The sequence below is a fragment of the Camelus bactrianus genome, chromosome 13, assembly GCF_048773025.1.
Source record: "Camelus bactrianus isolate YW-2024 breed Bactrian camel chromosome 13, ASM4877302v1, whole genome shotgun sequence".
In the NCBI taxonomy this organism is placed as follows: Eukaryota; Metazoa; Chordata; class Mammalia; order Artiodactyla; family Camelidae; genus Camelus; species Camelus bactrianus.
This window is the reverse complement of record NC_133551.1, coordinates 39,662,514-39,684,614: the sequence shown is the minus strand read 5'-3', so window position 1 is coordinate 39,684,614 and position 22,101 is coordinate 39,662,514. Positions and strand designations below refer to the sequence as shown.

General features: G+C 35.1%; 1 protein-coding gene across 3 annotated transcripts in view; it reads right to left on the bottom strand.

Annotated features, from left to right (window-relative positions):
- Nucleotides 1–22,101, bottom strand: part of USP24 (ubiquitin specific peptidase 24) — a 120,159-nt gene that overhangs the window by 71,381 nt on the left and 26,677 nt on the right. The window contains exons 2-17 of one of the 3 annotated variants that reach the window (XM_074376402.1): nt 19,141–19,306; nt 17,737–17,804; nt 14,750–14,893; nt 13,945–14,067; nt 13,007–13,042; nt 12,594–12,659; nt 8,950–9,015; nt 6,751–6,825; nt 5,794–5,952; nt 4,522–4,636; nt 4,226–4,329; nt 3,518–3,625; nt 3,228–3,323; nt 2,975–3,136; nt 2,727–2,774; nt 773–832 (exon numbers count right to left, since the gene is read on the bottom strand). In XM_074376402.1, the coding sequence (XP_074232503.1) occupies nt 773–832; nt 2,727–2,774; nt 2,975–3,136; nt 3,228–3,323; nt 3,518–3,625; nt 4,226–4,329; nt 4,522–4,636; nt 5,794–5,952; nt 6,751–6,825; nt 8,950–9,015; nt 12,594–12,659; nt 13,007–13,042; nt 13,945–14,067; nt 14,750–14,893; nt 17,737–17,804; nt 19,141–19,306 (1,596 nt within the window). The remainder of the gene's footprint in view (nt 1–772; nt 833–2,726; nt 2,775–2,974; nt 3,137–3,227; nt 3,324–3,517; nt 3,626–4,225; nt 4,330–4,521; nt 4,637–5,793; nt 5,953–6,750; nt 6,826–8,949; nt 9,016–12,593; nt 12,660–13,006; nt 13,043–13,944; nt 14,068–14,749; nt 14,894–17,736; nt 17,805–19,140; nt 19,307–22,101) is intronic. The other 2 variants (XM_074376403.1, XM_074376404.1) reach the window with 2 other exon arrangements.

Genomic DNA, 22,101 nt, shown 5'->3' with positions numbered 1-22,101 from the left:
TAGAAAGTAAGCTGAATCAAACTTCTGTAACAACCCTGTAAGTATCTGATGAAAGTTTTCATATTCTTTTCTTGAGTTCTCTCTTCTCAAAGGTGAGTATCCCATTTCCTCATCTGCCTTGTTTTTCCAGACCTCGCCATTGATCTAGAATCAAGGTTAGAACTTTTACATGGGAGGACATTTTTTTAAAAGGTATTTCCTCCTGTGCCAATCACATCACTGTGAGACTGCACTGAGGGCATCTTGCTACTTTTACTTTCAGTTACATGTTTTGGCAGGTGGAGGCCACTCAAGTATGGGTAAGTAACGATTTCAGTGTCCTCATAGGTGATGGAGAGGAAGTAAGAGGAAGGGAACCAACATTTACTAAAAGGCTGCTGGGAACTGTGCTAGGAGGCCTTAAGATAACAACTTAAGGAATATGCAAACATCACTAATTGAATAAAAATGATTTTTTTGGTTTAGTAATTTTTTTTGGATGAGTACATTTAAACTTTTTAATTGAAGGAAAAAGAAGTGAAATAAGAGGGAAAGGTTTGGGGGCAGACAGTGGAAGGTATAAAGGAAGCAAAGGAAAGAGGACCACGGAAGCCAAGGGTATCCTGGCAGAATCTACAGAAATAAAGTTAAGAAATAAAGGTCAGAATTTCTGAACACAACAATGGAACTTGGGGATTTTAAGAGTGTCAAAAGCAGAGGGAAAGGGAATCAGTTGTGGGAGTAGAGGTAGCTGGGGTAGGAGGGGAGTAAGAGGTGGGTGATCTTGTCTTACCCTTTGCTTAGTTTCTGTGTAGCCTGGCAGGGAGACATAATCCCCAGTCAGCCCACCTTGCTGCCTGGCAGGAAAGGGCATAGCATAGAAAAACACCTTTAGTGGCAGTATATAACTCACCCCCCTGCCTGGAGTCATATCCGGGGGCTTTGATTTTCCCACTGCCCCCCTTCAGCCATGTGTCCTTTAAGACAGTATCTGCAAAAGCACTCAAGTCAACTGAAAAGTGCTGCATAAGTGCAGGTAGTATTATTTGAAATGAAAGAATGGTACACCAGAATTTCTTTACTGGGAGCAGTGGGATATAAAAAAGGAAGAATATTCCTTTCAAGACTCACAATATGACTCCAAAATTCTCCCTGTTACTTTCTGAGCTTTGTTATAAAACAACAGACATGAATGAAGTGACTGCAAAGAGAAGCAACAAAGATGCAGCGATGCCACTGGCTAGAAGGGCTAAGTAATGCTTGGCTGTAACAAGGAAGGAACAGGGGTCAGGAAGGATTTTCTGGTTTCAAAAGCCATTTCCTTGGAGGGAGGAAAAAGTCCCTTCAGCTCTGACCTTCATACTTACAAAGAAATGTATCTGTTACTGCGAAGAAAAGACCATTTTCTATAGATACCTTTCCCTCTTACTATTAGTAGTGGAAAGTCTAAACTTCTATAACTCTGGATGAGTTTCAATCATAAAGACAGAGGCTGCTAAATTATTTGAATAGCTGAGCTGAGAAAACTGGAAAAATTCAAACTGTATCTGAGTAGAAAGAGAGCAATGTTGTTGAATTAAAGGACTAATTAATCATAACCTGAGCATTACCAGCTCCAGTTTGTGAATAATTTTTAATGTAGAAAATTCACTTGATCAAATTTCAATGTTAGAAATATAACACACAAAGTTCTTAAATGTCCCCAACTAAACTTTATGACCAAGTTTAACTTAAGAGAGTAAAAGCCTACTGAGTCACCGAGGCCACTTAACAAGAGCTGAGTCTCTGAATTAACCAATGTAAATTAGCTGTATTCAAGATCTTTCAAAGAAATATTTAATTAGGAAAGCCAAGAAATATGTTTTACCAATGAAATTATTAAGCCGATAGCTATTTTCCCAAAACTCTCTCTCAGGTTAACAGCGAAATGAAATCCCTCTTGTGAGGCTTTACGTGTCATCTGGGTGACCTGAGGGCCCACGTGGGAGGAGCACCGCGCTCTGATCAGAGCGGCTGCACCCACAGATGCCCGCTCCAGCGAGCAGCAATGGTGACCATCCCTCTCTGAGGAGAGCCTTGACCTTTAAGGACTAGAGCAACAGCAGAGCTACAACTGTCACTGCCCATTCTTCTGCTAATCGCCCTTTCGAAGGACAGTTCTTAAGTCCAAAGCAACCAGGAGGCCAGAGCCCTGAGGGTAGGGCTTCCACAGCACCAGTCACTACTAAGTCCTACTTCCAAAATCAAGCCCCAGCAGCAGGCACTCACTCAATAACCGTTTGGCTGAGGAATCAGTTCAGGAACACATCTGCATCAAGCCCTAAAAATGACCATGTGCCAGTACAGAATGAACCTCCTCCTTCCCTCTGTCTCTCTTCTCATTCTATGAATGTTCCTCCATTTCTCCCTTACGGGAGAAAAATGGGCAAGATATTTGTTCAGAGTCTTTTGTGCTTATTCAAGTTGTGCATACTTTGGATTTAATTTAAAAATAAGTAGATTATGAAAATAATAAAATTTCTCTTTGAATGTGACCCTGAATTTTTTTCCCTTTGAGAGTCAGTAACTCCCCAAGCTTTAAATAATAAAGCACAGGTCATAAACAAGTATTTAAATAGCAGTTTAAATGTGAATATTATTCTAAGAAACACTAAAATATACTGTTATCTTAAAATTATGATGCAATTTATTAAAAGGAATTATTAAATTAGTGTACCTTTTAGTTGGTTCCACCTGCAAATTCTTACCTTGAATCCATCCTTCTTGTTTTTTTCCAAACCTGACCATTCTCCAGGCTGAAAATTAATTTTATGAGAAATATAAGTAACTTGGTAAAAACAGTACTAATAATTTCTAATCTTGGACTCTAAGGTAAGAGTTTCCAGATAGGACATTTAGTTTAATTTACATAATAGTGGGGGAAAGTTATTTGGCTCTAATTACTCAGATAATACTATTGCTATGACAACAAAACTAGTCCAAAGATAAAACCAACCCTTTTAATATCTTCTATGCACTTAATGATGTAGCTTCTCTTGATTGCTTCTTTCACTGCATACGCATCACTGAGGATTGTCAGGTGCTCCTCCAAGGCTTGCTGAATAAGGCTACTGGGCAGTGTTGGGAGATGAGCCAGTTCCCAGAGGACATCTAACACCTATGATAAACCACATGTGATAAGCCATCCCATATGCAAGTAAAGCTGCTTTAAGTACTTGTAGCTAGAAAAATTCATTTGCTTCTCCTGCCTTTCCAGAAGTAGCCTCAAAGCGAGCTTCCCGGCCTATTCGTCCAATCAGGCTCAACAGCTTCTGCCTTACTCTGTCGCTCTCAGTCTCCCAGCTCTGTAGAACGGAAAAGACACAGGAATTGTTTCACAGTCCAATTTTATCACACTGGCAAAACATGCAAAAACTTTAAATTTGAGCTAGAGAAGTTTAATAAAGTAAGAAGAGCAATGAACATTGCTAATTTAGAGGGAGGAGACCTCAAAATGAACTTTTTTTAGAAAAATTTAAAAGCATGTTTGAACACATACCTTCTGAATGAGAACAAACAAGTGATTAAGCTGATCTGAATTAAATTTGACAGCTGCTGCAGCAATAATAGTGTGGATGTTCTCAATCACAGTAGATGATTGTCCAGACTAGAAAAGGAGACATTGGGAAAAAGTTAAGTCTTGGAACTTGGAAAAACCCAAGTCTTTTCCCTGGCGATTTACTGAAGCAAAAGCAAAACAGTAACAAAGACAAACTGATTCTAGTCTCATGAGCAAACACTTACATGAGACAGTTGGCAAGACTACTGAAGCAACTATTATTAATAGCTATCAGTGGCCTTATTTAAATTCCAAACAGCATTAGATCTTTTAAAACACAATGTAAAAAAAGATGAGAATCAAGTTCTCAATCTGATATATTCATTTCAAAAGAACAAAATATTTTCAACCAGCATAAAAAAAAAATTAAACCCTACTCTTCAAAAAAACCCAAATAATAACAAAAAAAATTTAAACTAATTACAAGAAAAACATACTCACTTTTAGCACTTTATAAGTGATCTTGAGGGCCTCAGTTGATTATTATCTGTCTCATTTTTAATTTTGCACATAGATATTTTGTGACTTCAATTAATATTTATTTAATCCATGGGCAGTTAAGTCTCTGCTTTAGAGATTCACCACCCTTCTCCCTCTCTGATAAAAAAAAAAGTCAGCAAAATACAAAAATAATTCTGATCAACTTACCTGTATCTTCCAAATTTTAGTGAGCTCATCTAAAGACAATTTACTGCCCAAGAGTTCAATGATTCCCTTTATACGATCACAGTACTGTGCTTGGTCTATGTTGCCTAAGAGAAGAAACACCAGAGAGGCAGATAGATACAGTGAACACTGGCTTTCTAAATACAATTCTATTAATTGAGAGCAATATTAACCTGCTGTAAGGTTTGAAGGCTAATACAGTCAAAATGACAATTTCATGCTTTTATATACAAAAATACATTATTTATGTGTTGGGTAATTTTTTTAAAGTGACTTACCTTCTAATGCAATTGACAGAACTGAGTTCTCAACTAGCCAATCTAATAATCTGTCTGTATCTATAGCATTCTTCACAGATTTGGATAAAGTGCTATCTTCTATTAGTTTGGTTACCTAAAAAGACAGTATTATTGTGACTCAATCTAATGCAAATATTCATAATCAAAATCTTCATATATATTTTGTGACTGTTACAGTGTTACAATGTGGTCTAAAGATTAGCCAAAATATATCAAAGACCAATTATTGGAAATAACAGACTACTTATTTGTGATGTCTTTTTAAAAAGAACATGGAGTTTGCACTCCCTGGGCCACTGCTGATTGGCTCAGGGGTGAGTATCTGACCCAAACTTCAGTCAGTGAACTCCTCCAAATTCTATACCTGGGGATAGAGATAAAGTGCCAGTCCTGCCCTGGTGATGGGAGCTACCCAGGGACATGACGTCTATCACACACAAGATGTCACTCTGCAGGTAGAGAGCGAACAAGGCCATCATGCTCTGAAAAGCAGAGCTAAGACCTGGACAGAGTCCTGGCAGTGGTCAGGTCTCAGATTCCAGTTGCTCCTGCCGCCTACATGTGTCCCTGCCCTGACAGGGTATGGCTAGTCAATCTCTTATTCATGTGAGATATCCCAGTCTTTGTCCATTAAATTCCTCTTTTGGCCTTAGATGATTCAAAATGAGTTTATTTCACTTACAGCCAAGAATCCTAATTAATACAAAATGAAGGAAAAGAGCTGGAATTATGGTTGAACTGTATTGGTTGAACTGTATTGAACTCCACTTGCCACTCACCAAAACCGACTATGCTCCTGTAAAGTTTAGGAAGCTATAAAAAATTACTCCTGTCACTTTGCTTAGACCATCACTTTGGTAGTCATTTTGTTTTTGCCCCAACCCCAGTTAGGTTTGGTTTACGTAAACGTATATCTGAAATCTAATAAAAGGAATTGTACACTTAAAGAAAAAAGTAAATCTTAAACTATATATTCCAAGGAATTATGTTCTAGGAAATTTCACTGAAACACTAAATATTTCAAATATTTCAGAGAATGAATTTTGAATATAATACATATAAAAAGATCACTTTATTAACAATTATAAACATGTATACCATTTTACATATAATCATTGTTATGTCTTTTTGTAGGATTACAAGAAATTAGTGTTATTTCTCAACATTTTTACATTGATAACCACAAGTTTTGGAAGAACTTCCGTAAAGTGTCTGTGCTTTAAGTGTTCCAGAAACAAATGCAAAACTTACTTCTTTGAGGGAATTCATTTTAGCACTAAAATGTGGTGATTTCAGCATGCGCAGTAGGATGTCTAGTCGAAGGTCATCCACGACGGTCACCAGATCCGGTTGGAAGCGCATGCAGAGTAACTTAATGGCAGACAAGAGCTCAGGGATGCTAACCAATCTCTTTTATTAAAAAATAAAATAAAACAACACACACAAGCACATACATACAAAGATTAACAAAAAAAGGAACCATGAAAACATTCTGATGTCTATTCTTACAAACACAAAGGAATACAGGACATTTTCAATAACAATGGTCTAGCGGTATCTGATATTCCACATGGTCAATTAGCTACATTTTCTTCTAAACAAAAGTTAACACGTGGGTGAGCAAAGAAAAGGGAAGGGCTCTGTGAGAAATTCAAGGTAGACAAAATAAATCATGTCAAATTTAAATGTTAAAACTGCTTCAAACTTTGGATCAGCTTTCCTTCCTCCCTCCCTTCCTTTTTGAGTTTTTTTTTGGGGGGGGAGGTAATTAAGTTTGTTTGTTTGTTTGTTTATTTATTTATTTTATTTTATTTTTAATGGAGGTACTGGGGATTAAACTCAGGACCTCATGCATGCTAAGCATGCACTCTGCCACTGAGCTGTGTACCCTCCCCCTGGATCAGCTTTTAGTACTTAAGCTTCTTCAATGCTATACCAATTATAATACTATCAAAATGAACATGTTAGTAAAATTCTTAATGGTATCACTTACTGAGAACCCTACATTCATTCTATTGACTGAGGTAACATTAACCTCTTGGTACTTCAGAAGAAACATTTTTTGGTTATGAAATGTAAACTTAATTTGAGGTGAGCTGTATGTGACCAGAATCCAAAGAGCAATGGTGTCTGAACCTTGCTCCAAGTTCTGGCTCTCCTTCCATGGACCAAAAGGCACTGGGGCCACCTGACTGGAGAGAGCATTACCTTGTCTTTGAGGTCCTTTTCCTCCACACTCCGCACATCCTGGATCGTAGTAAGGATGACTGGGTCTAGCATGGGCTGCAGAAAAACAGTGCTACAGTTAATAAGGATCCCTGAATCTGTCCCAAAACTGGGGAGGAGAAATTTCGTCAGTCACATTTCACAAAGAAGAGGGTGCAATGCAAAGATCTGAATTCTAGTATCAGAGCTGCCACTAACCAGCTAATACCATCCCACGTAAACCCTTAACTGACTCTGTGCCTCAGCTTTTTTAATATCATACAGGTGCAATCCCTGTCTTTATTATCTTATAAGGGTCCTCTGAAGAGCAACCAAAGATACATGGACTAATTTAAAACACTGAGCATGAGTATGTATTATTTTTGTAATACAGTACTATGCATCGGATTAAAAAATTAAAGCAGCACAGCCCACGAAACAGATGCTGTTATACGCACTTTTGCTTGCTGGTATAAATGAGGCCTACAGATAAGACTCATATGACACACTGCTCCAAAACGGCAGCATAACCAGACAGTGGACTCTGAATAGTATGTGAGAAACAATAAAATATTAGCTAGATCTAAACGATCTAGCCAAGTAAAATAATTTTTAAAACTTATCTGGTGATAAGAGAAGATAGAAAATATTTGGCTGTCAAAGCCAAGAAGATATTAGCAATGAATTAAAATGACATCTGGCAATCATCCAAATAGAACTTCTTTATTTACAGTTATGCCAACTACAGAGTGAGAACTGAGGGCTGTCAGGGTAAGAGGCAAGTCACACTGTTCTTGTCAGCATATGCCAGTCCTGCTGAATTCCCACTGCAGCTCTGTGAGACAGGCATGATCGTTATCACTGTTTTATAAACAAGGGAGCCAAGGCACAGGTGTCACATGAAGTCTTCCAAAGTCACACAAGAAGCAAGCGGTAGACATACCAGTTAATTTATATAAATATGGTATGAATTAATTGCTGAATGAATTTCAGGTTGGATAGTTTGATATAATTAAAATAAAGTTAAATATGCTTTGGTTGAAACTTCATAGACTTTTTTACTCTTTTAAAAGTATACTATGTTTAGATATAAAACCTGGAATTTCTAAAGAACTTAGTATTAATTAGCTGCTGGGAATATTTATACTAAATCTCTCCATGTTGCAATGCATGGGTCAAGAGCATGCATTTAAAAATTCAATCCTGGACCTGATCATTAAAAAGCCAATTATTAAATTATTAATATTTATTATTAAATTACTAAAAGTCAAATCATTTTACCTCTTTATGCCTTAGTGTTTCAGCTACAACACAAATGATTATATTTGCATGCTTAATAAGTGAAAGTTGTTTCTAAAAAGCTTAATATCCAGAATGAAGAAATATGTAAGTAGCCATTCTGTTTCATTTAAAAACCTTGCAGTATTATTTTGATATCTAAAGAAGGCACTTAAAACTTAGAAACAGAAATTTCCAGAACCTACTAAAAAAAAAATCATATCTCCCTTGTTAAAAATGGCCCTAATCAAATGAGGTATTAGAAAGAAGGAATAGTGCATACAAAAACATTTCTCTCAAAACTTTCAAAAGTTTCACAGATTTATTTTCATAAGAAAATAATAAATGAAGGAATTTCCGTATGACAATTATTCTGTAAAACTTATTAACTGAAATGGAAAGGAAACTAGAAAGTGTTACAGGCCCTAAGCATTAGGAAGCTGAACACTCACAGCTTTGATTATCCTATGACCTGCTGACTTACAATCTGCAGAGACAGGAAATCACACAGGATGTGCTGTTAAACTTTTCTTCAGCACCAAGTGACTTGGCTGGTAAGTGAGCCTAGCAGACTGCTCAACACTAATGGCACTGAACCCTTAAATAAGCCAGTGAAGAGAGGAGGGTTATATACCTATTTCCTGGTTAAGGAAGCGAAGAAAAATATATGTTATAATATGTAATTATATTTGATAAAATGATAAATTAAAAAGGTAAATAACCTTAAATGTTAGCTCTCTCCTGTATCTTAAATTATTAATCATTTTTATTTGTCTTCTGATATTATTTTCACTACAAGGATAGCTAATCTGAAAAAAAAATTACAAATTAGGCACAATTCTGAACAACCTGATAACAAGATAATTTTTACTGTCTGTGTGCCTTATATCACCTGTGAAGTAAATGTTCAACGGCTTATCTTACCTGTACCACTGAGGAGTTGAGGTACTCTGCACACACTCCTAGGGGCTGCAGCAGTGCTGAGACTGCCTGGAAAAAGACAGTGAAGGCGAGAAACAAGTATGAGCAATTTTCTTCCTTTCAACATTAAACAAACCCCTTTCAGTATGTCAGAGAATACTTTACGCTCTTGGACAGGGAGGACTGATATAAAGATGTCAATTCATTTAAATTTAAATTATTGTAGTGTAATTTAAATCCTAATATGCCAATAAAACTTCTCTGGAGGCCTGGATGAGGTGATTCTAAAGTTCACTTTGTAGAATAATAAAAATTATTTGAAAAGGGAGAGAATAGTTCAGGAAGGAGTGAAATGTGTCTTTAACAAAAAAAATTTAAGACTTTGATGAAGAAAATTATAAAACTTTACTGAAATACATGAAAGGCACAAATAAATGAGGAGATACGATGTTTTTGAATGGAAGGGACCAGCACTGTGAAAACATCAATCTTCCACACCTATAAACTGAACACAATTCCACATATCATCTTGGTGGAACTTTCTGCAGGAGAATCTGACATGCTGACTATATTCAGAAGAGTAAAAATATGTGAATGATTAAAAAAATTAGAGAAAAGAAAGATGCTGAGCAGAACTGGCACTACCAATAATTAAAACAGAAATGGCCAGAGGATGGCTGAACGAATGAATGGCTGGAACAGAAGTCCAGGAACAAATTCAGGTGCACATGGGCCCCTGACATTTGATAAAGCAAACAAATCAAAATAGTGAAGAAAAACTGCATTATTCATTAGAGGATCTTACAATTAGTTACTCATTTGGAAGAAAATAAAATTAGATCTCTATCTTATATCATATATATAAGTAAGCTCTAAATGAGCTCAAAAACTAAGTTAAAAAAGTGAAACTGAGTAAGAATAAAATGAAATGAGTATTTTTGTAACTCTGAGATAGGGAACATTCCCCAGGCAAATCAGAAAACTTTGAAGCTATTAAGGAAAAAACTGGGTATATAAAAATTTTAAAGCCTCTGTAGAGCAAAAAGACACCATCAATAAAAATAAAAAAAGAAGCAAAAGACTGAGGGAAAAAATTTACAAATACACAGAACAGACATGGCATCGATATTGTTAATGTAAAAAGAATTCCTAAAAGTTAATAAGACAATCAATACAAAGAGACCTATGTAACTAGGTCAAATCTACAGAGGAAATGCAAACAGCCAATAATCATATGACAAAGTGCCCAGATTCATAGGAAATCAGAGTATTACAAATTAAATCATAAAATACCACCTTTTTTTGGTCCATCATATTGGAAAATTAAAGAATGACAGCATTCAGTACTGACGAGAGTATGAGGAAATCGCTTTGCGGGAGTATAGACTGGTGACAGCTTTTTGGAAAGAGGTTTAGCACTGTCAGTTATAATTTTAAAATGTATATAGTCTTTAATGCAGAAATCCCACTTTCTAGGAAACTATCCTTCAGAAATGGTAGCATAAGCACACAAAGACAATTTTACATGGAACACTCTCTGTAACAGTAAAAACTTAGAAATAATCCAATGCTCATTAGTAAGTGACTGCATCATAGTACATTTGCAGTAACACATTAGAACCATTAAAAACAGTACTAACCTTAAGGTGTCCATGATTTAATGTTATATGAAAATATGCTACTAGGTATAGCTTGATTACAATTTAGTCTCTTAAAGAGAGAAAGAACATGCATATATACTTTATATAAACTTTGGAAAGTCAGAAAGGTTATGCACTAAATGGTAGGAGGTGTATGTGTGGGGGTAGGGTGGAGGAGGAACAACTTTCATTTCTTACTTTGTATAGGTTTTTACTTAATTTTAATTTTAATTTTAATTTAAAGTGGAGGTACTGGGGATTGAACATAGGACCTTGTGCATGCTAAGCATGTGCTCTACCACTGAGCTACTACCTACTGCTCCCCCCCAGTATAGGATTGGGAATGATGGTTTTTCCCCAGTATTTTTCAAATTCAAAAATATGTAAATATAAAATGAGTACATTTACTTGTACTTGGTCTTATAATATGGCCTTAAATTTATTCTGGGACTTAGTTACCTTCTTAACTGGTCAAAATCAGAAACTTACTGTGAAATTTTAATTATACTTGTTTGCTAAAATTAGTCTCAATCTTTGGAATCTCTTTCTCTTATGTCTGAATTTTATCATCTCAATACAACCTAACCAATCTAATTCTACATCAACAGTAACAAACAACACAGTTTGTCTGACCTAAGGGAAAAATCCTGGAGGAATCTTTAGCCTCAAGACATTTGATAATAGTGAGGGCAAGCTCAGATTCCTACATATCAACCCTTAGCCAATTTTCATCTAAGTAGGGTAGAAACTTTGGGATTCTCTGTTTGTCTGTTTAAATAAATAAACTCTGCAGGAAATGAGTGAGTGTTTTAAACTTTTTTTTAAAAAAATGAAGTTCATTTCTAATATTGCCCAAATGACCTATACAGCCAGTTCCTGAGAAACAAGTAAGCTGGATAAAACCCTGTATCTAAATAGGTTTTTGTTCTGTCTGACTTTTTAAGTTACTACCTATTATCTTCCACGTCAATAAAGTCATCTCTAACATACTCAGTCCATTTTATGGGTATCAAAATGACAGCCTCACAACCTAGTTAATAGTCAGGGAGGGAGGAGAGGCCTCTGATTGGTGCCAGTAGAAGTATTTATGATCTGGCAGACACCTGATCTTTAAGGATAAACAGAGGGTAGCAAGACATAGTCTATTACCTATGTTGCACCAGTCTCTCTCCTTGACGGTTGTTACTGCCCTCATGCAAAGATGGACTAAGGGAATTAACTGATTAGTCATGGTCCCACAGAAATAACTGCTATTCTAAGCACAATTCGCATCACTTAGTTATATTATGTTATCACATCACTTTCTGCTCTGATCAATTACAGTAGCTAGAACACTGTCATCTACATGGCAAGTACGTAATAACTCATTTTTAATTGAATGATTACTTAACTAGAGAAAAGAATAGAGTGCTCTCAGTAACAAAGAGGTCAGCAGTCTGCAAAAAATTAAAGATTAAGTTATTTCCCTTACCACGAGGTTAACTTTTTTTGAGAAAACGAAGTTAACATGAAAAGATAATGATATTGTACCCGATGGATGATTCTAAGCTCCTGTTATAGCCCTTTGTTACGTTTAAATCTCTGCAACACCAAAAAGCTGACTAACCAATCTTAAAATATTTTATTTGTTTCTGGTACTATAAAATAAATTCTGATTAACTGAGGCATAAAATTGTTTTGTACACATATACTTGCCACATACAGCAACGGTCCCTAAACAGCAAGATAATTTCATGTAACCACTACAAAGAAAGAGGAGAATGTCATAAAGAGAAATCAGTGTGGTGGGGAAAAAGAAAAACCCCAAAAACCCTACATTGAAGTTTGGCTACTATGATTAAGAGTAAATTTTTCTGTGGTTATCAGAACTATGGAAGCTGTTCCTGCAAAGATTAACTTCAACTTTAACATTGAAGTTCATGTGTTTAGAGTATGTCCTCTGGGTTACACACCAACCCACATAAAGTGAACTTCCACATCGGGTACATATAGTGGGGTTTAACTTACCCCAAGTTCTATATCTTCTGAATGGAGCTTGGCTTGGATTGCTGCAAATCCACCTAGTTCTCCGAACTTAGAAGAAAAAAGGTACAAATTAATATTAAGGTAAAATGCTATATCTTAAGAGTTTAAACAAGGAACTAAGGCTCACATTCTACTTATCAGTATGCTCTATAATCCTGGTCTTGAGAGTCATCACAAAAATAATTCCAATGCTCCTGTGATACACTGCAGGAGATGTGCTAAGATCTAAAGCTGATGTTTATCTGTATAAATAGCACATATAAAAAAGAGGAAGAAACCCTAAAACAGATTATTATCTGATTATTCTCTATAGCTTTCATCTACCTAAAATACCATACTCTAGAAAATCTTATTAGAAAATGGAAAACATGACCATATTAATAAAAGCTGTATACCTTATTTACCAAATCCACAACCCATCCATGAGGCTCCTATAAGAAAAGAAAACAGAAATTGAGATAGCAATATAAAAACTTCCCTACTAACCCTCATATTTCTGTAACCCTAAAAAAAAAGTTGGGGAAAATTTTTAATTTAAAAATATTTCAAAAGGTTTCTCCAAATGTTTCTAAATGTGAATCTCTCACATTACTGTAAATAATTTTAGAAGTAAGTCTGTATTTTGATGGAATTGCAACAATATGAAGCATTTATGCATTTTGGGTGGCTGAGATCAATTGTTTAAGCTCTCTGAGGTACAAAATAACGAGTTAAATTCTCTAAGAGAGTTATATTTCAGGAATTAAAAATTATTAACTTAAAGAGTAGCAAATCAGGAATCAAGAGATTAAAGTTTTAGTCCCAGAATTATGTACTCCTTGCGGGTATAATGTTATTGGCACATTGCTGGCCTTTAAAAATAAAATAAAGATGTTAGTCTGTGCTTAAAAAAAAACCAAAAGCTTTAAAGCTTATGCAGTTTACAAGAAAATTATACATGAGATTAACTACTAGGTTATTTTTTTCTAGGAATAATTAGTCATTTCAAATGATTTGAAAAGCTCTACTTCTCAAACATCTCTAAGAAACTGGGACGCCCACTAAACTGGGCTTCTGATAATTCAATAAATAGGGCACTCATGTCATGTGGTCACTTCTCGTTTCACTAAACACCATTTCAAATCTACAAAGTTCTTCATGGTATTAGTTAACAGCTATGGAAAAACACACAATAGCTGAAAAAAATGTTAAGCAATTTTATGAACCATATGGAGTATTTGTCATTTTTTCACAGACTGTTTTAATCCTTCCACATAAACTATCATTTTTAGAGCAGGGAAAAAATCTTTTCCAATATATTCTCTATTAAAAGATGAAACAAAACTATGTCTACCTTTTGGAAAGTAGAAACAGGTGAAATAGCGAACATATTTCCCTCTCCAAACACTTCTGCCCAATTCCTTTGAGACACTTTCATTCTGTTTTTAAAATGGTATTCATTATCAGGATTGAAAGCCTAGATTCAAAGAGAAGAGAGAAACATTATTACTACCTATTTCTATAGCAACACATATTAGCATTAGAAAAGAAGATAAAAATACAGCCTTGGACTGCTTCATTAATGAAATCTTTCAAGTATTCCAACAAAAAATTCCTTAGCTGGTGCTGAGGAACAAATGATCAAAGTGGTGCTCTCCTGTTCTGTTCAACATTTGCTATGGGGGAAGAGAAGGAGGGAGCAGGACGAGAGGTCTGATCCAAGGCAAGGTGATGCTAAGGCTCCAGACGTCCTAGGACCACCACAAGTAGAGCTGAGCAACAAGGCAGGGAAGATGAAAGTTAGGAAAAACATAGTGCCCTACTTCACGCAGCTGCTGTTACTAGTCAGGGGAAAAGTCCATAAACTACACAAACACCTTATGTGACAGTACTTATGATGCAAATAACCAGGGAGACATAGGGAAAGCTATTTAATCATTCCAAAAGTTGAAAAAGCTTAAAATTAGAAAGGTATTCCTTTAAAATTGAAAACACAGAACGGTTGTTTTGCTTTTAAAATAAAAGCAAGAACCCTAATAGCCAAGTTAATATCTTTAATGATAACATTATCATCTCTCCTTGTTAATTATGTCAGAGGGTAAGTAAGGTATTTTAAACAAAATCAAAACACAAAGTACTTCATTTTAGAGATACTGTACCATTGTAAGCACAGCCAGCAGACCAGTAGGAATTGGGTCCTGTTTTATTCTCTCTGCAACCAGTTCTATTAATAGCATCAACATGTTGTAGATCCCTTCATGAATTTCAGTACCCCACTTGTGAACAGCACTTGATGTCAGGAGCTATATAAATATAAAGGGCAGTTTAGACTTTCACTTGAAAAGAAAAAAAAATGTCTACGGCTATCAATTCAATCTTGAATAATCATGAGATTACTACCATAATACTTATTTTTATGTAGATGACTTGCTTCAAAAGACCCACAGCTGTAGTCCATATACTCGTTCACTTATTTCACAGTCAACACTTAGTTTTGCTTTTGAACTTTAAGTCCCTTGTATTAAAACAATCTGCTTAAAATAAAATGTTTGTTTCTCTACTTTTCATTATTACTAGGGGAGGCCAAGTGATGTAGAGCAAGAAAGAACCTGAGATCAGTTGTGGCACGACTGTTTTCTAGCTGTGTGGTCTTGGACAAATTTACCTGAGTTCTCAGAGGCTTAGTTCTCTCATCTCACAAGAGGCATAATTCCTACCCACTTCGCATAGATGTTACAAGTATTAGAAGGTGTATAACAAATGTGAAAGTATCTTATAAGTAGTAACGTTTTATAATTAATGTATCTTGGCCGTCACTATTAATCAACATTCCTAAAATCTAAAAAATGGATGCTATATTTCATGATTTGACCATACACACTCTTCATATTTTTTAGATCTCAGAAACCCAGGACTACATCTTCGCACCTGTCGACCAGATGGCAGCAAGGCTCCAAATGTGAAAACATTTTAGAAATATCTTACCAATTTATTTTGCTTGTATTTCCCTTTCTGGTATGTATAAAAGTAATAGTCAATTTTTAAAAAATATCTAAGGAAATCTAAAATAGCTCTAAGTGATAAGGCACTGTAACACAGTTTTCTTTGCAGCTATTTTTTCTTAAATATAAAACATAAAATATAAAACAATGGTGCATCTTATACTCAGACAGCATCTTAGATTTGTTTAAAAGGAAGGAAAAGGCACACAGATGAATCTAAAATCATCATCTTTGGATTTCCCCAATCTTTAGTCTTCTAGTCCTTGGGGAAGTCTAACTCAGGAACAACTGCCAGAACAGGGAATGAGGAGTCAAAGTTTCCACTTAATAATGGCAAATTGGTATGGTCGGTTCATATTTTTGTAAGATTTCTCTTCAGAGGGAAAATACTGTGCTACATAAATTTCATCTTGGTCACACTGAGAACCCTTAACAAGAACAGCTGAAAGAGCCCAAATTTCTTTAGCTGCAGAGGAAAACCTCAGCTCCAGATTTTCTATATAGCAATTAGCTGCGTTATTTGCTCAAATGAGCAATAACCATAAGACAGATTTTATATAAACCAATGAGTTACTATTTTTCGCAAGAATTCTTTTGCCTGCCTGTATATTATTCCGGTACTTAAAAATTAGATAATACAGCAGAGATTAAGATTTAAGAAGCTTCAAGTGACTACAAAATAAAAATTATGTGCACTAAGCACCACTCCCCTCTGTTCCCATCTCATTTATTCAGTTTTTACTTTGAAAATGGAGTTCTATCTACCTTCCAGATGAGGTGGGGCAAGACAGGCAGCACCTTGTAGGAAGATGCACACAAAGTTTAAATAACTATGCACCATTGCCAGACCTAGATGTTTTGCCCTTCCTCAATATACTAGTAAAGAATACAGCCTAGCCTGAAGGTGAAAGGTGAAGAAAGTAGAAATTACAACAGAGCTCCTTTTGTGTACCTCATTCATACAAACTGCTTATTATTTACACATACTCTCAATTCTTAACAAAACAAAAAAAAAAAAGGTAGCACGTAAGAAAAGCCTAGGGAAGAAGGTAGGGGGGAGAGTCATACAAGGAAACACAGCCTTTAAGGGAAGCAATACCAATTACATAAAATACACTTGAGTTTTCTGGCAACCAAATCTACAGAATTACATTGCTCTTCTGGTTTAGAGAACCTTTTTAATAGCTCTGAACTCTAAGATTTGAACAACACTGAACACAATGCAGGGTATCATTGTGTTCACAGTTTTATAGAAAAAAAACTCCAAAACCACTGGACCATTTATTATACTATTACAAACAGCTGAGGGCATAAAATAAAACAGTCCTCTGAAGCATCTCTGTATAGAGTTAAAGAGTATTATATTCCAAATATGCAACTTGCTGCTGGACTGATTTGACACAGGGCTCTCTGAATCTGGAGATGATCAACCTAAAGATCCTTTCCTTACATGAATAAATCCTTTTTCATGACTCTGCATAAACTTGTATTTTCTTTCTCTGCAAATTTATGCGTACATTATGATATGTGTCACAGTATGTTACATTATAAAAGTGCTGTTATTTTTTTAAAAGTTACTATAATTCTTAACAAAATTCTTTAAAGTTGAAAATAACTTTAAACTACAAAATGGTAGATGAGTTCATCCAAAATGAAGATCAATCTTGATTCCATATAATTCCTACCCAAATAACAATTTAAAAAGATTTCTCCCTTTTTTCAAAGATCAAGTTATTTTTGTTCCTAAAATTAATTTTGTTCTCTCTTAAGCCTTGAATCAAAGGAGACTCTCTCTGTCAAGATGCAGACAGGAATAATAGCCTGCAAATGAACAGTTTATTTTACTGGGTTTTAAGATAAATACAAACTTCACCCATCTGTAGTTGCAGGGACTTACTTGCATATGGGACAAATATGGATGTCAAAACCCAGAAATAGGAGACAGCAGGAGACTCATTTATTCATTCAACAAAGATTTACTGAGCTCTGTCTTTTTTTCATATTAGAGCACTCCTCAGTTGAACAGGATTCATAAACTGGTCTTATATATAAAAAACTAAAACTAAAACAAAAAGCCTGTTCACCTTCACTCTCACACACACACAGACAAAAATATATATATTAGCATAGCACATTTTTCTTACCTTTTTAAATGCTTCAGGCATACACCTATCCATAAATCTTTTACAATTCTCATCAGACTCAGAAAGACCTTAGCAAAATAAATGAAACAATATGCCTTATTTTAGATTTTAGGTAGTTGCAGAAATCATGTATCATTCAAATTCATGCAGATGGAACTATTTATTATAGAAATCTTGATTCTTAAGGAATTACTAAAAGTAGAATACATACATTCTGATGAAGGAACAGGCTGAGAAAGCCGCAGTATTATGTTATTTATTAATAGTATAATATATTTATTTACCTTTGTTAATTATTAATATATATTTATTAATAGTAAAATAAATACTAGTTAGAACTGAAATGATTGAACTTATGTTTCCATGTCAGAGTAACTTCCAATGATCTGACTAAATAGCTGCCAGCAGCAGCTACTTAACAGCCATTATTGTTTTCCTAAACAGCTCTATTAAAAACAAAAAAATTCTCAATAAATGCCAAAATCACTCTTCTTCCCTAAAGCAAACTGATGAATCTGTGCAATAAAATGCATGCAACTGTGCCTGGCACTGAGGAAGTGATAAATACTTACTAAATGAAAGAATAAATTCACTGTAAAATTATCCTTTGGAATCTACTTAAAAAGAAAACCTCAATAGCAGGTTTTGCTTATCAGTGGGAAGACTGTTGAGCACATTTTCTTTTTTCAGACCCACTACCTAGCTATAGTACCTACATCCTCACAGGCACTCCAAAATGCTGCTGCTGAGAAGCCAGGTATAAACGCATCATGAAGGCCTAGTCAAAATATTTCCTTTTGATGTGTCTCATATTTAATCACGATGATAAATTATGCACTTTTAATAAGAAAAAAATCGCAAGAAGTAACCACTTCATCTTATTTTATAACTGAATTCAATACAGAAAAACAAATTATTATTCTCTCTTTAATGTTTATAGTACAGAAGCTACCTTATGTTGATACTTATTCTCCAAACTAGTGATATTTTATTACTCTAATAGCTTAATATTTGTAAAGCACTTAAGACAGTGCCAAGCACTTAATAAGTATAAAATGTTTGTTAAATAAACGTTACATTCTTCTCTTTAAAAAAAAAAAAAAAGCCACTGAATTGAGCCTTAATCGAAAATGCTCCAAGCTTCTGTGGAAAAAGTTAACATCAATATCCATAAGGCATTTCAATTGTATCTTATTGAATCTTACACTTTATTGGTGTTAGAAGAAAATAGCTGATTTAATTCAATGCTTTTATTCCACAGTCGATAAACAAAGGCTAAGAGAGTACAATATCTAATAATACTGATGGGCAATGACAGCAGCTAAGATTAAAGTCAGGCCTCCTATCAGAAAAAAAAAAAAACCAAAAAACACAAAACTCCCGTGTCCGGAGGTGTGAACTTACCAAGTCTTGCTAGGTAGGTAGACGCCAACAGGCATTTGCCTAGTGATTCTTCCCGCTTGTAAGGGATGGACCAATGATCAGTCAAAACACGGCTTTCTAGTTCATATAAATTTGTTGTAGGGAATTCAATTCCTTCCCCTGAGCAGTTTCCATTTTCATCATTCTTCTGACAAAAGGGGATTAGGGTAAAAAAACAAAACAAAGCAAAAAATAAACTAATTAGTGACTAAAATTTTTCAATTTAACAAAAGGAGATGCTTACTCAATAGCAGCCATTAATGCCAAGAGTGTGGATACTGTTTTCATGCCTGCTAACACAGCATTCATTCTGCAGCCCATGCACCAAGGAGTAATTTCAACTTTCAAGTCTTATTATGTAAGAAATACATTTTGTGAGGGTAAGAAATACATTTTACAACAGATAATGAATCCTCTGGCAGAACTGGGCAAAATAAATTGAAAACCTTCTGGGAAGGATTCACCATTCTAGATACCATTAAGAACATTCATGATTCATGGGAAGAGGCCAAAATATCAATATTAACAAGAGTTCAGAAGAAGCTGATTTCAAACCTCACGGATGACTTTGAGGGGTTCAAGACTTCAGTAGGGGAAGTCACTGCGGACGTGGTAGAAACAGCAGAAGAACTAGAATTAGAAGTGGAGCCTGAAGATGTGACTGAAGTGCTGCAGTCTCATGATAAAACCTGAGTGGATGAGGAGCTGCTTCGGATGAGCAGAGAGTAGTTTCTTGAGATGGAATCTACTCCTGGCAAAGATGCTGTGAAGACTGTTGAAATGTCAACCAAGGATTCAGAATATTACACAAACTAAGTTGGTTAAGCAGCAGCAGAGTTTGAGAGGACTAATTCCAATTCTGAAAGAAGTTCTGTGAGTAAAATGCTATCAAACAGCCTTGCACCCTACAGAGAAAACATTCATGAAAGGAAGGGTCAATCAATGTGGCAAACTTCATTGTCTTATTTTAAGAAATTGCCACAGCCACCCCACCTTCAGCAACCACCACTCCCATCAGTCAGCAGCCATCAACACTGAGGTAAAAAGGTTACAGCTTGCTGAAGGCTCAGATGATGGTTAGTGTTCTCTAGCAATAAAGTATTTTAAAATTAAGGTATGTACATTTTTAGATAATGTTATTGCAATATTTATTGACCATGGTATAGTGTAAACATATCTTTTATATGCACTGGGAAATCAAAAAATTCGTGTGACCCCATTTATTGTGATACTTGCTTCACTGAAGTGCTGTGGAACTGAACTTGTGATACCTCTGAGGTATGCTTGCAGACGTTAAGAAATACATTACTAAAGACAAAGAGGGCTACTTCATAATGATTTTTTAAAAGCCAATAACAACAGGAAGATAAAATAAAAGAATGGAAAAATATATACTATGAAAACAGTAACCAAAAGGGAGCTGGAGTGGCTACACTAAATCAGGAAACCCAGATGTCATGTGAAAATTTGTTACTAGAGATAAGGAAGGATTTTTTTTTTTAATGACAAAGGGCTAATGTATCAGAAAGACATAACAATTCTAAACAAATATGCATCTAACAGAGATCCAAAGTACAGGAAGCAGAAACTGACAGAGCTAAAGAGAAGCACACAATTCAGTAAGAACAACTGGAAACTCACTTTCCAATTCACTAACAGCAGAATATTCATGATTCTGCAATATTCACTAACGGAATATACATTCTTCTCAAGTGCACATGGAATATTCTCCAGGGTAAAGCATATGTTAGGTTATGAAACAAGCCTCAATCAATTTGAAAGGATTAAAATCATACAAAGTATGTTCTCTGATCACAATGGAATGAAATCAGAAATCAACAGCAGATGGAAATTTGGGTAACCCCAAAATACATGAAAATTAAACAACATACAGCTATACAACCAATGGGTCAAAAAAATCACAAAGGAAATCAGAAAATGCTTTGAGATGAATGAAAATTAAAGTACAACGAAATTTATGAGATGCAGTAATCAGTGACATATTTTTAAAAAAGCAAAAAGATCTCAAATCAATAACCTCACCATACACCTTAGAAAAAGAAGAGTAAATGAAACCCAAAGCAGGCAGAAGGAAATAAAGATTTAAGCGAAAATAAATGAAAGAAAGAACAGAAAAACAATAGAGACAATAAACAAAACCAAAAGCTGGTTCTTTGAAAAGATCGACAAAATGAACAAAACTTTAGCTAGACTAACCAAGAAAAAAGAGAAGACTCAAATCATTAAAATCAGTAATGAAAGGGAAGGTATCAATATTGACTTTACAGAAACAAAAGTGCTTATAAGGAATATTATTGATGATTGTATGCCAACAAATTAGATAATCTAGATGAAATGGACACATTTTTAAAAGACAAAACCACCAAAACTGAGTCAAGCAGAAATAGAAAATCTGAACAGATCTATACCAAACAGAAAGTGCTTTGTAATCCCACAAAGAAAAGCCAGGACGAGATGCCATTACTGCTGAATTCTACCAAACATTTAAGAATTAACATTAATCCTTCATATTCTTTCCCTTGTCAAAAAAAAAAAAAAAAAAAAAAGGAGGGAATACTTACCAACTTATTTTATGAGACCAGTATTACCCTGATACTAAAAATGGACAGAAACACTCCACATCCATTAGAATGGCTATTACCAAAAACACAGAAAATACCAAGTGTTGATAAGGTTGTAGGAAAATTGGAAACTTTATGCATTGCTGGTGGGACTACAAAATGGTGCAGTTACAGTGAAAAACAGTATGGTAGTTCCTCAAAAAATTAAACACAAAATCACCACATGATCCAGCAATTCTACTTTGGGGTATATATCCAAAAGAACTGAAAGAAGGGACTTGAACAGATATTTGTACACCCATGTTTACAGCAGTATTATTCACAATAGCCAAAAGGAGGAAGCAAACAACCCAAGTGTCCA